The 14,473-nt window shown below is 40.4% G+C and overlaps 1 protein-coding gene across 4 annotated transcripts in view; it reads left to right on the plus strand.

Annotated features, from left to right (window-relative positions):
- sez6b (seizure related 6 homolog b) overlaps positions 1 to 14,260 on the plus strand; it is a 542,199-nt gene extending 527,939 nt beyond the window's left edge. For 2 of the 4 annotated variants that reach the window (XM_078166884.1, XM_033632224.2), the window contains 4 exons: positions 938 to 973; positions 1,265 to 1,373; positions 4,191 to 4,284; positions 9,940 to 10,121. In XM_078166884.1, coding sequence (XP_078023010.1) covers positions 938 to 973; positions 1,265 to 1,373; positions 4,191 to 4,284; positions 9,940 to 9,990 — 290 coding nt within the window. In that variant the 3' untranslated portion in view covers positions 9,991 to 10,121. Of the gene's footprint in view, positions 1 to 937; positions 974 to 1,264; positions 1,374 to 4,190; positions 4,285 to 9,939; positions 10,122 to 12,344; positions 12,354 to 13,041 lie in introns of those variants that run through there. The other 2 variants (XM_033632225.2, XM_078166883.1) reach the window with 2 other exon arrangements.
- Positions 14,261 to 14,473: the final 213 nt, after the last annotated feature.

The raw sequence follows: 14,473 nt of genomic DNA on the forward strand, positions 1-14,473 counted from the left end.
AAGGCTGCAGAGGAAAAGTGTTTTTTGTTTTTTTTTAAATTGCTGTGGATTTTGTTGTCCTGACACTTTGAAGAAGGTTGTTCCAGTCTAGAGGCTGAAATAACAAAAGAGTGGCCTTTAGCTTGGTCTGCACTCTGATCAAAGCACACAAAACATCTTGACTCAAGGAGATACCTGTCAGGGTGCTATAGTGAAGATATGTTTTTAATATGTTTTTGGTAGAGATTTCTCTGATGAGTCACAGCCCAGCTGCCGTGGATCCTTTTAGTGGTGGACTCACACTTACTTATGACTTTATATTCATGGGGGCAGCTGCAGGAAAAAGGTATATTTTCAAATACTGCCACTTTGTTTTCCCTTTCCAGTATGTGCCCATGCCAGCTTTAATGATTATAATACCTAGGCTGTGTAAATTAGCTGGCAATCATCAAGCTAGCAAACTATTGTTGAGAAGACAGCCTTTAAAAGTAACCTTTAAAGATTTACTAATAAAATGTAATAAAGGCTCATAAAACTAGGTAACCAAAACTGTATAAACTCTACAAACTGCTTATCTTTGTGCACTTGTAGATAGAAGCACATGCATAAATCAGTGGTTTGGTAAAATGATTGATTTTTGTTTGCTGAAATTAAATAATTCTTTACACAACAGTAATTTCACCGCAAAATATATTTTGTGCACTTACAAAAGTTATTTTCCTGTTCTCAACATGTTCACTTCAGAATGAGGCCCAAGTGAAACTCAAAGTTATTCAGTTTACTGAAGGGACAGGTACACATTACTGTCACATTTTGGTTCATTGTGTTATTCAACATTTCAAGGGGATGAAGTTTGTTGAATTTACATCTATGAAAAAAGGTCAGACAGAATAAGTAAGTAAGTTAGTCGATAGCTGCTAATTCATTAATGTTAACGTTGCTACTGTGTTTTCCTCAGCCCACCCAGCAGAGTATGATGAGCATGGATTAGATGGTAAGTAATGCCAAGAAGGTTGTTTTACCTGCACACCTTGAGTATTCAAAAGCATAGGAGATTCTAATGGATATTTGTGCCTAAAAATATTTAAAGTTTTCACCAATTAAAAAAACCAACCTGAATTTATTTTGCCTAGTTATAGTTAGCTGATTGGTTTCCAATGAGTTAACTGAGAATTATGAAACATGATGTGCACACACAGAAGAGTTTGCTCTAAACAAAAGGAATGATAACATTTTACCTGTCTGAAAAGAATGTATTTAAATGTCTGCTTTCTTTATCCAATAGTGTCTACTGCAGACCTCAGAATGGAAGGGGCCCAGGTAGCATTTGCTGTCTTCATCCCCATCATCCTCCTCATCATCCTCATCATCGGGATCTACCTCTACTTGTCAAAGTAGGTTCAAATGATTACTTAAAAATTGTGTTGTGCTTGTGAGATAAGAAACTAAACAACTGTCAAATAACTATGAAAAGGTTAGCATAGTACACAAAGATAAAAAAAAACAATCAAAATATGTACTGACATTAAGATAAATATGAGATACATACACATTTGAATATTGCTGAGAGGTATGCCATAAATGTTAACAGACAGACAAAGTTAACGATTAGCTGGTGAGCATAGTGGAGCATTTAGCTGATGAAGTCAGACCTTTTTCTCAGGATTGCTGGAGTCCAAACCTACGGAACCCATGCAGTCCTTTTTTTCTTGTGCGCACAAGTTATTCACTCATTCTTGAGAATTGTGACAAATCAATCATGTGCTACGTAAAAATAAAAAAAAATTAAATTGTAACTTATCGGGGCAACCCCTGGCTTACCAGATAGAGTGTGTGCCCCATGTGGGCTGAGCCCATAGCAGCGGCCTGAGTTGGATTCCAACCTGGGGCCCTTCGCATGATTAAAAAAAGAAAATAAATAAATAGATTATAGCTTATCAACACACTAATTACATTTCTGGGGAGAAACATTTTTAAAGGGTTTCTTTATATGAAATAAATGGGATTTATAATATATTTTGACATGCTTTCAACTTCAGATAATTACAAAAATGTGTTAAAAGCCTGTTATATATACTGCTATACATACTGATAAGATCAATGTAAAAATGTATTGCTATAATCATCTTATAATAATATAATATAATATAATATAATCATCTGCTATAATGTTTTATTGTTATTTTATTTTTTTTAAATGAACATGTTGGTCCTTTAAAGATGCGTCCCAGATTTTTGTCAACTCTGTCAGATTTCTACAAAAACATAATTTAATCAGGCATGAAAGGAGTTATATCCAAAGGTCTCCTGTCTCACTTCCTGGTTTCCAAAAAGGCGGGGATGCTGCTCAAATACTGGTAAGCTTTCTACTTTTTGATAGATTCAGTAAATAATCTTGCCATTAGGTGTGTCTCAAAAAAAAAGAGGTCAGCACTAAACTAAATAAGAATGATGGTTTAAAAATAAGTATTTTAATTAGCATTATGAGAACTCTTAGTAACTTAGAAAATTAAAATGACTACTCACTAAGACATCAACTCCGTCAGCTCTTACTTCTGGGTCCATGTCACTGGTCCGACAGCCCATTGGTCCGACATCCCATTGTTCTGATATGTGATTATACTAGGCTATACTGTATTTGTGTACCATAGAGGATCAGCAAACGCAACAAAAGTAGGCTACTGGTTGAGGTACAAGTGCCATAGAGAGAAGAGAGTGAAACACCATAACCTCTTGTTATTAACTCTGGGGTCCGGGTTGTGTGGGGAGCTCTCCGCAGTGCTGAACGGCTCCCAGCGGGCGTATTTCTGCCCGCTGGGAGACCCCTTACTTCTGACATGCTTCATGTAAAAAATCAAATCACTGGGAATTTGGCCCATTACAAGGTTAAATAGTCAAGATTTTGATCTAGTAAAATTTATCTTCCAGCCTAATTGAAGAGTAAAAATCAAAACCCCCAAAAATAAAGGTTTTGTCCCATTTCTCATGAATGACTGTATGATCTTGTGAGAAGAAGTTAATCATCTTGTATGCACAAAATATTTATCTTGTGACTTATTCCCACAAGATAATTATGTTGTGTGAAAAGATAAATTAATAATAATAATAATAATATATTTTTAAATCAACTTTCGGGACTTTAGAAGCTCCATATAAACCAGAGTTAAAAGGACAGTGAATATTGGACAAGCATGCAGATGAACTCCAAATGAATGGTACTGATGTTCTGTGTGTGCCACAGTAAGTCAGTACCTGTCTGATAATGTCTTGGCCAAAACAACTAAGCAATAAGGCTACAAAATTTACCCCCAAATGCCCCCAAAAATTCAATGAATGTACCTTGCAGGCTATTGATGTTGCAGCATTGTTATAGCCATGTAGCCCTGTTCTGCCGTTTCCTCCAATATGCTGTTTGTTTGCACAGGTTTTGATACATGTCTTCCAGTTTTGCTCATACTTAAGTGTTCCTGATCCTTCATTATACCATCCACCTCCACAACACCTCCATCACAGCTGGCGAGGACCTCTCCCTGTTAGCACTGGAAATGTTGTACAAGTTAGACTGCCAGCACAGAATCCTGATAAAGTCACAAAAAAAGAAAAATATTTCTGTCAAATGTGAGAGAAAACATAGGATTTTAACTGGGGTAGCCCACAGTTTGATCTTGACTGCACTGGAGACAAAAACTGACTTATTAAAGCAAGTGCAGAGGTATGTCAAAGGGTGAGAAAAGTATGCAGTGAAGCACCATAACACTACATCCCATTCAGAGAAAAAGATATTAAATAAATAGACACCATGTTTTACTGAATGTCTCTTGAGTCTCCTGCAGGGTGCATTTGATCTCTTTTGATAAAAACATTATTTTCTGATGTCTTGGACAAAAGAGCAGGTTTGGACAGTTTCTGTCTGAATGGATAGTCAAAGAGAGGCAAAGGCATCTATATTTAGTCAACTGCATTTTAAAAATAGCTAGCACAGGATTAGGATCAAGGATCAAAGTGTGACCTAACCAGAACATACTGTATGATGATAAGCAAAAAGACTTCAAAAAGGTATAGTCTATTATTTGTCTTCCTGTACTGAGGAGGTGTATTCACTACATGAGTGTTAGTGCCATTACTCCAAGGTGATAATGACTTCCTACATAGTATCATGAAGAATATATTTTTGAATCTTTGTTATGGATGTATTCTCTGTCTGTGCCCAGGGTTCAGAGGAAACCCCTCTCCCTGTCCTCCAGCTTACCATATGAAAATATCACCGGAGAATCTACGTTTGACAACTCAGTTTATGAGACAACGGTGAGTCAGCATAGTCAGTCAGTCTGTGACATGGATGGCATATGTTTGCATATGGCTGTGTGATGGGAATTTGTGACTGGGTCTGGTGCAGGGTCTAGTCTGCTGTGTTAAGGCTCCAAAGGCCCATTTCACCAAACACTTTAAGTTTAGGACCTTTGGAAACAACAGTAACCCTTCAGACATGGTAGCTAGACCCTAGGTCTGCTTAGCATTTCCACCGCACTCCATCCAGCACTCACTGTATTTCCTCATCACCAGTGACACAGAGGGAAGTCTGGACCTTGTTAATCATCCACAGAATGGGGTTACATGACCACATTTTCAGAACAAAATAGAACAGGCTGCAGTGAGAATCTCTCTCCATGGGATATTTAAAAATAGCAGGTTTGTGCATTTAATCCTTCTCAGGCAAGCTCAGGGGTTTAGTGTTGCCAGAGCCCACAAGAATGACAATCTGCAACGCTTTTTTTTCCAAGTGAGGATTAGAATATATGCAGTTCACATAATCTGATTGAAATGAATATATATTTTTAATCCACTCATTACTAAAAGTGTTTGTCATCCAAGGGAGACAATAAAAAATAATGGAATGGTCGAAGTTGTCAAATTTAAGGTGTGCTGATGGATTCACAGTGTCAGCTCATGCACTGAGTAACATTACAAGTAAACATTCCACCTGAAAAGTTGCCAGCAGTGGGCCCAGACTACAGCTGCTGTGAGAGGCAGCAAAACATCCTTTCATTTTGTAGTTATAGTTTACTAATTTAAGATTTGCCACAATATGAACAGTGGTTACATAAGCTTCAAAACCTGCCACAACTCAGCCCTGAGCAGAGTGTCCTCTGTTGACCAATCAACTAGCTCTAGCTCCACCTTTAAAGGAATACTGTGACGATTTGGGAGTTATGCCCTTTCTCTATCATTTTCATAGTGAGACAACATGATTGATATCTTTTTTTTGTCTGTACATCCAGTGGCTGGGTCTCTGCGGTTAGCATTACGGCTTAACTTAGCAAATACAATTGAAGTGTAAAGGGGGTCAATAGCCTACTCAGTAAAAGTGAACAAATAAACGTTACAGAAACCCTGAAGCTGGCATTTCTGAACATGCATTTAAAATAAACATGTTTAAACATTAATTCGAAAAACGAGAGTCCTTTTTAGTCATTTTAGAAGAAGTTTGATACACGGAACTATAGTGTGTTTACGTCCTGCGTTGTGATCCACGGAGGGATCCACCGGTGAGCAGGCACAGGCACAGACGTAGCCTGTAAAATACTCAGTTGTTTATTTAGCCTAACGATATCTCCGGACCATAGTATCTGCAATGGACGACTTTGAACGCGATTTTGAAGAGTTTCTTGTAGTGGACACAGATCCAGAGCCATACCTGTTTGAGCCGGAGTATACAGATGAGGAACTCCAGGTGTTGGATGCTAAGTGGGTGAAAAGAGAGGCTGAATCCCCCGAGGCAGCGGAACAGCAAGGGGCCGAGGGGAGATGGAGGTCAGGGGAGGACTGGTGGTGTAGCTGCAGGGCTTGCCAACCTATGCCTACGGAGGTGGAATCATTTTGCTGCACAGAATGGGATTCGGTGCTACCATCGTTGGGGAGGCTAGAGATATATCATCAGGAGGAAACCTGCCGCAGAGAGTGCATCACAAGGAGTGAAAACTTTGCAGCAATCACTAATCCTGGCGTGATTTAAACTTTTTTTCATGTTCCTAAGATAAACTGGAAAAAACGCCCCAGGCCTGCAGGAGCTGATGGACAGCTTTCAGTCGAGTGAGTAATATCGTCCGTGTCGTCTCTTTGTTTGCTTTTACCAAGTGACCTAGCGTACCTGTCTCAGAGCCAGCTGCAGCTGTTGCTCACCGGTGTATCCCTCCGCGCAGGGTGTAAACACACTATAGTTCCGTGTATCAAACTTCTTCTAAAATGACTAAAAAGGACTCTCGTTTTTCGAATTAATGTTTAAACATGTTTATTTTAAATGCACGTGTAGAAATACCAGCTTCAGGGTTTCTGTAACATTTATTTGTTCACTTTTACCAAGTAGGCTACTGACCCCCTATAGACTTCAATTGTATTCGCTAAGCTAAGCCGCAATGCTAACCGCTGAGACCCAGCCACTGGACGTACAGACACAAAAAAGATATCGATCATGTTGTCTCACTATGAAAATGATAGAGAAAGGGCATAACTCCCAAATTGTCGGAGTATTCTTTTAAGTACCAGATGTGTGTTCTAGGTACCCCAAAAGAGGGGCAACCAAATATGGGGATGGTAAGGAACAGTTCCATTGGTACCGTACACCATTTTTTACAGTGGAAATGGAAACCGGTGGTACCATACTGAACTGAACTGCACCGCACTGCTTGGTGGAAACGGTACTTAAGTCCATCTCCTGTGTTCTCCCGTGTACCTGATTCCCTCTCTCTCCCAATGTCCAACATCACCGGACTGCTGGTTTGAGCATGGCCAGAATAACCAGTCACCACTAAAGTACAACATGTAGTTGGGGTTATTTAATAAACTAGGGTTTATGGTGCTACATTGCTCTGTGATGTAATGTGGCTCTTTCTTGTGGAAGACTGCTGTGTCAAAAATCTAGTTTTATGCCCTTGATTATTTTAGTTTATATTTTGCTCATATAGCACATAAATAAAGTTGTCTTTAATCAAATAACCACAAACTGACACACAGTGAGCATGGGGTTCTGTAGAATTTGCTGTGTGCATCATACTTGATGGCAGGGTTTGGTGCCAGGCTATACACATTGCACAGCTGGCTGGAGAGTCAATGGAAGCCCAATAGTTCTCAAGAATTCTTTGCCCAGGTGCATTTCCGATCAAACTTGACTATCTAGAGGAAGTAAAAGTTGTAACAAGGTACACAGGTGAACCTGTAGAAGGATCAGTTGTTCAATACATTTAATCTGGATCAGAGTGATGGGCAGTCTGCCAACAAACATACTGGAATTACCACTTATTGCCATAGGTGCTGCCAAAGAGAATAAAACCGAGATCTTTAAGGTTGTAACTTAAATTTTTTTTGGTTTGATTTTGACAGCTATTTGATATATGTATAAACCTACATAGATATCCAACCAAAAAACTAGTTTTGCTAGCAGCAACTTTTTCAAAATTGTTCCAGATTTAGTGTGAGAACAATACCATACATGGTCCATAATCCCCATGACACAGAAAGAGGAGAGGAAGCAGCAAGAAGGAGAACGATAGCATTAGGCTCTAGCAGATAGTCTTTAGGGAAATAAAATCTGCCTAAAAGAGATTTATGACAATTACCCAGGTTAGTCACCAAAATCGCATAACCTACTGTAGATCTAATCTAGCCTAAATTCCACTGGAGATGTAATGTTTGAGCAGGAACACAGTGATTGCAAATTGCTTTTGTCAACTTATTCTCATAGAACAGTTTGCATGATATCCTAGGAATAAGCGCCCCATATATGACGTTACATCTTCAGTGTAAAAATTATGCAATTAACGTAAAGTTACGGAGGTTAAGTTTAGGCAAATGAAGTTACTGTGGTTAGGTTTAGGAAAAGAAACATGGTGAGGATGTACCTTTAAATGACTCAAAGTTCACACAGTTCTGAACATGTCTTCAGGGGAAAGATGGGATTTTGTTATCCATCCACCACCTAGGACTAGCCTGGCGTTGCCTTACCCAATTCGCATAACGCGAATGGGTCTGGACACGGAGTGTATATTTCCTCTATTCCCGAGGGGCAGTATCAACGGCTGTCACTCAAAGTGCCCCTTCACGCAATTGGAAAGACGGAAAACCAATCAGAGTAAACGAAACGTGTGACGTAGGCTAGCACAAGGCCACTGTAAACAGACCAGCAAGCTGCAGCAGAGATGAGCTGTGATGATGTCTGGGAAAGAGTGTTGCCGTCTTTGAGGATTTCCTCCTCACTGTGGACGTTGGGATGGTTTCACCAGGCTAACCTAGGGCTGCTCGCTTAATCATATTTTAATCTAGATTACGATTTGGGCTTTCAACTATTATGAAAACAAAATAATCGACATAAAAAGATTATGCGCTTCTTTCAGTTTACTCTCGTTGTCTTGTGTTGCAAATCAAACGCACCCAGAAGCCGCGCATGCGCAATACTGCCCCCTCCCCTCCTCTCCTCTATTCACTCCACGACCCAGTCAAGCAGGTGAAATCGAATAATGTGAGGGGCAGGTGATCGCCGAAGATTTCAGTTTGGTCTGTGTGTGTGTGTGTGTGTGTGTGCGTGTGTGAAGGGTGAAACGTATCAGCGAACACACACATAGTGCATTCACTGCATACTCGATACGTGTACATTGCGTGTGCAACCATCACCGTGTACTTTCTTCGCGTGCACTGCACGTGCATTCACCATGTACTTGCATGCAATGCGTGTGCAATGCCTGGACACACCTAGACGTGTGGTTATTAGACGTGCATGCATTGACACGTCATGTGATCACAGGGGTCAAAAGTGTCAGCTCTTGAAGCAACAACGCTTCGTGTTATGGACGTGTGACACGTAGCATCGCTATGCTAACTAGCTTGCTATGCTAACTGCTAATCAGGAGCAACAGTTTGGCTCTGGGAAGCGGAGCTGCTGTAAAGTGCCCGACGAAGCCACCTTTATTGCATTCACAGCCGGGATGGGGGGGTGGGGGAGACAGCCAGCGTAGGTGGAGAAGTTCCAGGGGCTCAAAAACCTCGCTCCAGCGGTGCTTTCTGTCTGTGGAGTGCACATCTTTAAAAACATGTTTGAAAGAAAAGTAACCAATGATAAGGTGTCATTATGAAGATTTTGTTGAACAAAATGTAAGTTGAATTTTGAAACCTGTTTTGTTGACCTTTTTTGTGATAAATTACTTTTTTTGGACTTCAAACATTTTTCTCAGCACATTATTGGCGAGTTAAGCCAGCCGCCACCTGTAGAAAGTGGTTCTACACACAATAAAGCCTATAGTTTGGGAAAGTACACAGAAGTCTGCTGGTTTTAACCGTACCCTATCCACTATTAATTAGCCTAATAATTAAAATTGAATGACCCAAATCCGTGGATATCCGGAATATCTCTAGCCTACTTTACGTCATCCCAAAACTGAATGTCCCTCAGGCATATAGGCTTTTTACAGCAAACAGGAATAAAATATAAATCTAGATTTTACAAGTAAGGAAAGACTTGACAAGACATCAGCATGAACAGCGCTGAGTGTTCCCCGCTCTCAACCTGGCAGCGAAAGTCCGAGTGAATTTAACCTATTTAAACCCATTTTAGGATGTCTGAAAAGCTGTTTCCATAAACAGTCAAATTCACAAAAGGGCAAAATGCGAAAAATATGTTTATGAAAACACAGATATTGATTAAAAACATACAGATGGAGGTTTGCAGCATATTTTTAAACCACAGCCAGACATCGAGGGTGGTCAGTAGCTCTGATTTGTGAGGATAAAATAAAATTTACAAAAAAAATCATGCGTGTGTATATGCAGGCGTATGTCTGCAGCGACTTGATTCATTCATTCATTCCACTCTTGCGAAGCACACACACACACACACACACGCCTGCCTGCACGTGTAAGCTATGGAGACAGACAGTTTGCCAAAGTAGCCTAATTCCTTTATTTACCCAACAGAGGACACCTCACTACCCCTGGAAAGGCTGGGCCACCGGATTATTTTTCTAGCTCTTCAACAGTAACAGTCCAGCAGCAGTTTGTACAGTTTTTAATCCTGTGCTCACATCCTGAGGACTTTCAGCGGCAAGTGTCATCTCAGAAAGCAGAGGGAATCAATGCAAAGCTAGTGCCATTAAGTGCATGTAACCACAGATGTTACATTGTGTTATGTATATTATACACTATACGTCTCCTTCCACCATTTTAAAAGCAATGCTTGAATTTATGGGATATCTTTTAAGAGTAAAAACTTACAATTGAATGTCACAGCAAAACAACTGCATTTGCTTTTATCAGAGTATGCCTATGCCCAAAAATGTTGCTCTTTGAACTGATGCAACTTTCTGAGATAAGAAATCAGAATGTGCCTTAAATAAAAGGCCCTGGAAAGAATAGGCTGTCTTTCTCCCTGAGAGTGAGGTGAGAACATTGATATCATTCTTGTGTCTGTGTGTCAAGTACAGAGGGGGATGTGGTTAGCCTAGCTTAGCATAAAGACTGGAAGCAGTGGGGAACAGTTTGCCAAAGTAGCCTAATTTGATGCATTCAGGTGTTAATGATGTGTACATGCACTGTGTGTGTGCGAGATTCACATGCACACGCAGGTGTAGTGTATGTGTGGCGTTTGCTGTGCGCGCATCCTGAAAAGACTTGTGAGCGTCTCATATGAGTGGAGCGAATGCCTGCGCATCATGTAGCGGGCGTGCATTTAACACTCGTGTCTCCATAGTAACCCTATGTAAAATGTAGGCGCACGCTCACATGGTTTAATTAGATCTGATGTGTCCTAAATAGGCGCAAGTGAGGCATTGTAGTGTGGTTGGGTGAAACGTTTGACCCCTCATAGTCATGTGAGTGGAGCGAACAACGCCTGCGCGTCATATAGCAGGCGTGCATGTAACACTCGTGTCTCCATAGTAACCCTATGTAAAATGTAGGCGCACGCTCACATGGTTTAATTAGATCTGATGTGTCCTAAATAGGCGCAAGTGAGGCATTGTAGTGTGGTTGGGTGAAACGTTTGACCCCTCATAGTCATGTGAGTGGAGCGAACAACGCCTGCGCGTCATATAGCAGGCGTGCATGTAACACTCGTGTCTCCATAGTAACCCTATGTAAAATGTAGGCGCGCGCTCACGCGGTTTGATTAGATCTGATGTGTCCTAAGTAGGCGCAAGTGACGCGTTGTAGTGTGGTTGGGTGAAATATTTGACCCCTCATAGTGTGTGTGTGCGTGCACGTGTGGACGTGTGTGTGTGTGTGTGTGTGTGTGTGTGTGTGTGTGTGTGTGCACATCAGGGCCAAACTGAAACTGAATATCTATGTACAGTACATTTGAGCAACATGCAACCACCTCACAAATGAATACACAAATATAAAATACTGAATAATTACAAGTTCCTCTGAGCCACCATCTGAATAACAGTTTTTATCTATAATTAAAGCTACAGTTGGTAACTTTTGTGACAATAACTTTTTGTTATATTTGCGGAATCTGTCACTATGTAGTGAAAGAAGTACATAGATGTACCCTTTTTCAATTGTCACTCTTGGCCACGCCGAGTAAAGCCATGTTGCACCGTTTTGTGTTTCCATTGTCGCTAAAGCCGTGCCAGAGATGGACCTTCTCAGGACTGGATTCAAAAACCAGGCCACCCGCCCTCAAGCGGGTAGTGGTGACGTCTCGCCAATGCAGCCAACACCCAATGACCCCCGTTCTCCCCCTCAAACAAGCGTGTGTGAGACTCCACTCACCTCTGTCTTAGGAGCAGGTCAGGGAAGCGACCAAGCTGGGAATCACAGCCATGCAACTCGGAGTCCACAGTGAGGAGGAAATCCTCAAAGACAGCAACACTCTTTCCCAGACATCATCACAGCTCATCTCTGCTGCAGCTTGCTGGTCTGTTTACAGTGGCATTGTGCTAGCCTACGTCACGTTTCGTTTACTCTGACAGGTTAACAGTCACTAAAATATGTTTTTGAAAAGATTTAAGAAATAGGCAATGCAGTAACAGAGTCTTGATTAGTATTTGATCAGTGCTGCCTAGTTTTGACACAGTTGACTAACAGTGATTGACAGCTGCCTAAGAGACTCTTCGTCTCTGATTATATTTGTTCAAATGTGGTAATGCCATCAGAAGTGATACAAGGCAACAGATTATCTGTCTCATTTATTGCTGTGTGAATATAGTTACAGTTTCAGCAAATATGACGATAAAAGTTATTTACTATAAATGTTAACAACTACGTTTGTAAGAACTAGTAGTTCTTTTAGTTTTTTTAAATACCAAATGGGTTGTACTAATCTACATCAGAAAACGAGTTATTATTTTTCTTCTTCTTCCATGCTGGCAATCCTGAAGAACAATGAGGTGAGTTTTTAAATGCATTGCATAAACTGCAAGTTAAAGTGTCATAGATGTATAGGATCAGGCTGCCATATTCTTATCTTATTCTTTTCTTATGGTCTACTAATTTAATATGCAGTACCAAGCCAACAGAAACAACCGGGTGTGCTCCCAATTTAGCAGGTGTCCCAGGGGTGGGTGGGAGAGGAGGTGGATGGGTCCAACAAACACTTGACTTTGACCTAGGAGACCAGTGTTCAAGACCAACAAACAATGCCCTCAGTTGTGGCGTTGTGCTACTCAAAACTGGGTGTTTTATTAATGACTTCTATTATCTTTTTCTAAGCATAACCAAGTAGTTTTGTTGCCTAAACCTAATTACTGACCCCTTGTTACTGCTGACTCTATCTGCATCAAGATATAATGCAAAAGGCCACCCCCGGCATTAATATAGTAATAACAGGGGCTTCTGCCCAAGTGGCAAAATATGACAAGTAGGGATTAGATTGTGTTGTTTAACTGGACTGTTAATGACAGTAACTCTCCCTTACAAAATGGGTAATGGCTTAGTTTCACTAAAATTCACTGGAATATAAATTAGGTTTGATTGTCTGATGTTAATCTATTTTGGGGTTAGGGAAAATGTTTAATAACCCCTGCTGTGTAAGCAGCTCTCTCTCTCTGTGACCTAATGTGCTTATTGTCTTCACAGGAAACAAGAGAATACGAGGTTTCGATCTGAAGACACCAGTGTGTGTGTGTGTGTGTGTGTATCAGTATGGACAGATAAGGGGCCTGCTGGCCTTTTCAACATCTGTCAGACTCACACCTTTGGTGATGCCTCCACCCTGTTCTCTGTACACTTAATATGACCCTCCCTTTATTTACCCAACAGAGGACACCTCACTACCCCTGGAAAGGCTGGGCCACCGGATTATTTTTCTAGCTCTTCAACAGTAACAGTCCAGCAGCAGTTTGTACAGTTTTTAATCCTGTGCTCACATCCTGAGGACTTTCAGCGGCAAGTGTCATCTCAGAAAGCAGAGGGAATCAATGCGAAGCTAGTGCCATTAAGTGCATGTAACCACAGATGTTACATTGTGTTATGTATATTATACACTATACGTCTCCTTCCACCATTTTAAAAGCAATGCTTGAATTTATGGGATATCTATTAAGAGTAAAATCTTACAATTGAATGTCACAGCAAAACAACTGCATTTGCTTTTATCAGAGTATGCCTATGCCCAAAAATGTTGCTCTTTGAACTGATGCAACTTTCTGAGATAAGAAATCAGAATGTGCCTTAAATAAAAGGCCCTGGAAAGAATAGGCTGTCTTTCTCCCTGAGAGTGAGGTGAGAACATTGATATCATTCTTGTGTCTGTGTGTCAAGTACAGAGGGGGATGTGGTTAGCCTAGCTTAGCATAAAGACTGGAAGCAGTGGGGAACAGCTAGCCTGACAAAGTTCAGATATATACCCACAAACACATCTTAAGTTTCAGTGGGAAATTAAATCAGTGGGATTTGTAAATTTAGGGATGTGACTACTACTTGCACAACAATAGTTTATCCATATAAGCATTGTTAACTTTATACAAATGAGGGCGACACTTGCCTGGATGCTCCATAGTGATTTAGGAAAACTGACAAAGGAAAAAGTAATAGTGATGGAAAAAGGAGGTTGAGCCTTTTTAGCAATGACTAACTGCTTGGTGAAAAATCATGTTAACAGCTAAAGTATGTCATAGGTTGCTAATTTATACACTGTTTGCTAATGAAGCTACCAGTGTAGGGCTTGTTACTCTAAAATTGAAACAATCACTCTATACTCATCACTCTTTTCAAAAGAAATCTCATTACTTATTACACCCTGTTAACAGTAATTCACTGCACTACTTTTTATTTCACTTTTCAATTACACCCCAAATAACTGGTAGCTAAATTGCATAAATTCAGACTTCTCATGCCTCTGTGTGAATATCAGGGTAATCGCTGGTAAGTAAAGCTAAAGTCAGGTAGGCTGCAAATTATTATTATGTTGTTTTTTTTTTCATCTGGGGGTCTTGGGTTGCCTGTAAACGGTATTTTCTCATGGATCTTCCTGAAAAACAGAGATTCACTCATGGAGCAACATTTCATT

The sequence above is a fragment of the Epinephelus lanceolatus genome, chromosome 4 (genome assembly GCF_041903045.1).
Source record: "Epinephelus lanceolatus isolate andai-2023 chromosome 4, ASM4190304v1, whole genome shotgun sequence".
Taxonomy (NCBI): Eukaryota; Metazoa; Chordata; class Actinopteri; order Perciformes; family Serranidae; genus Epinephelus; species Epinephelus lanceolatus.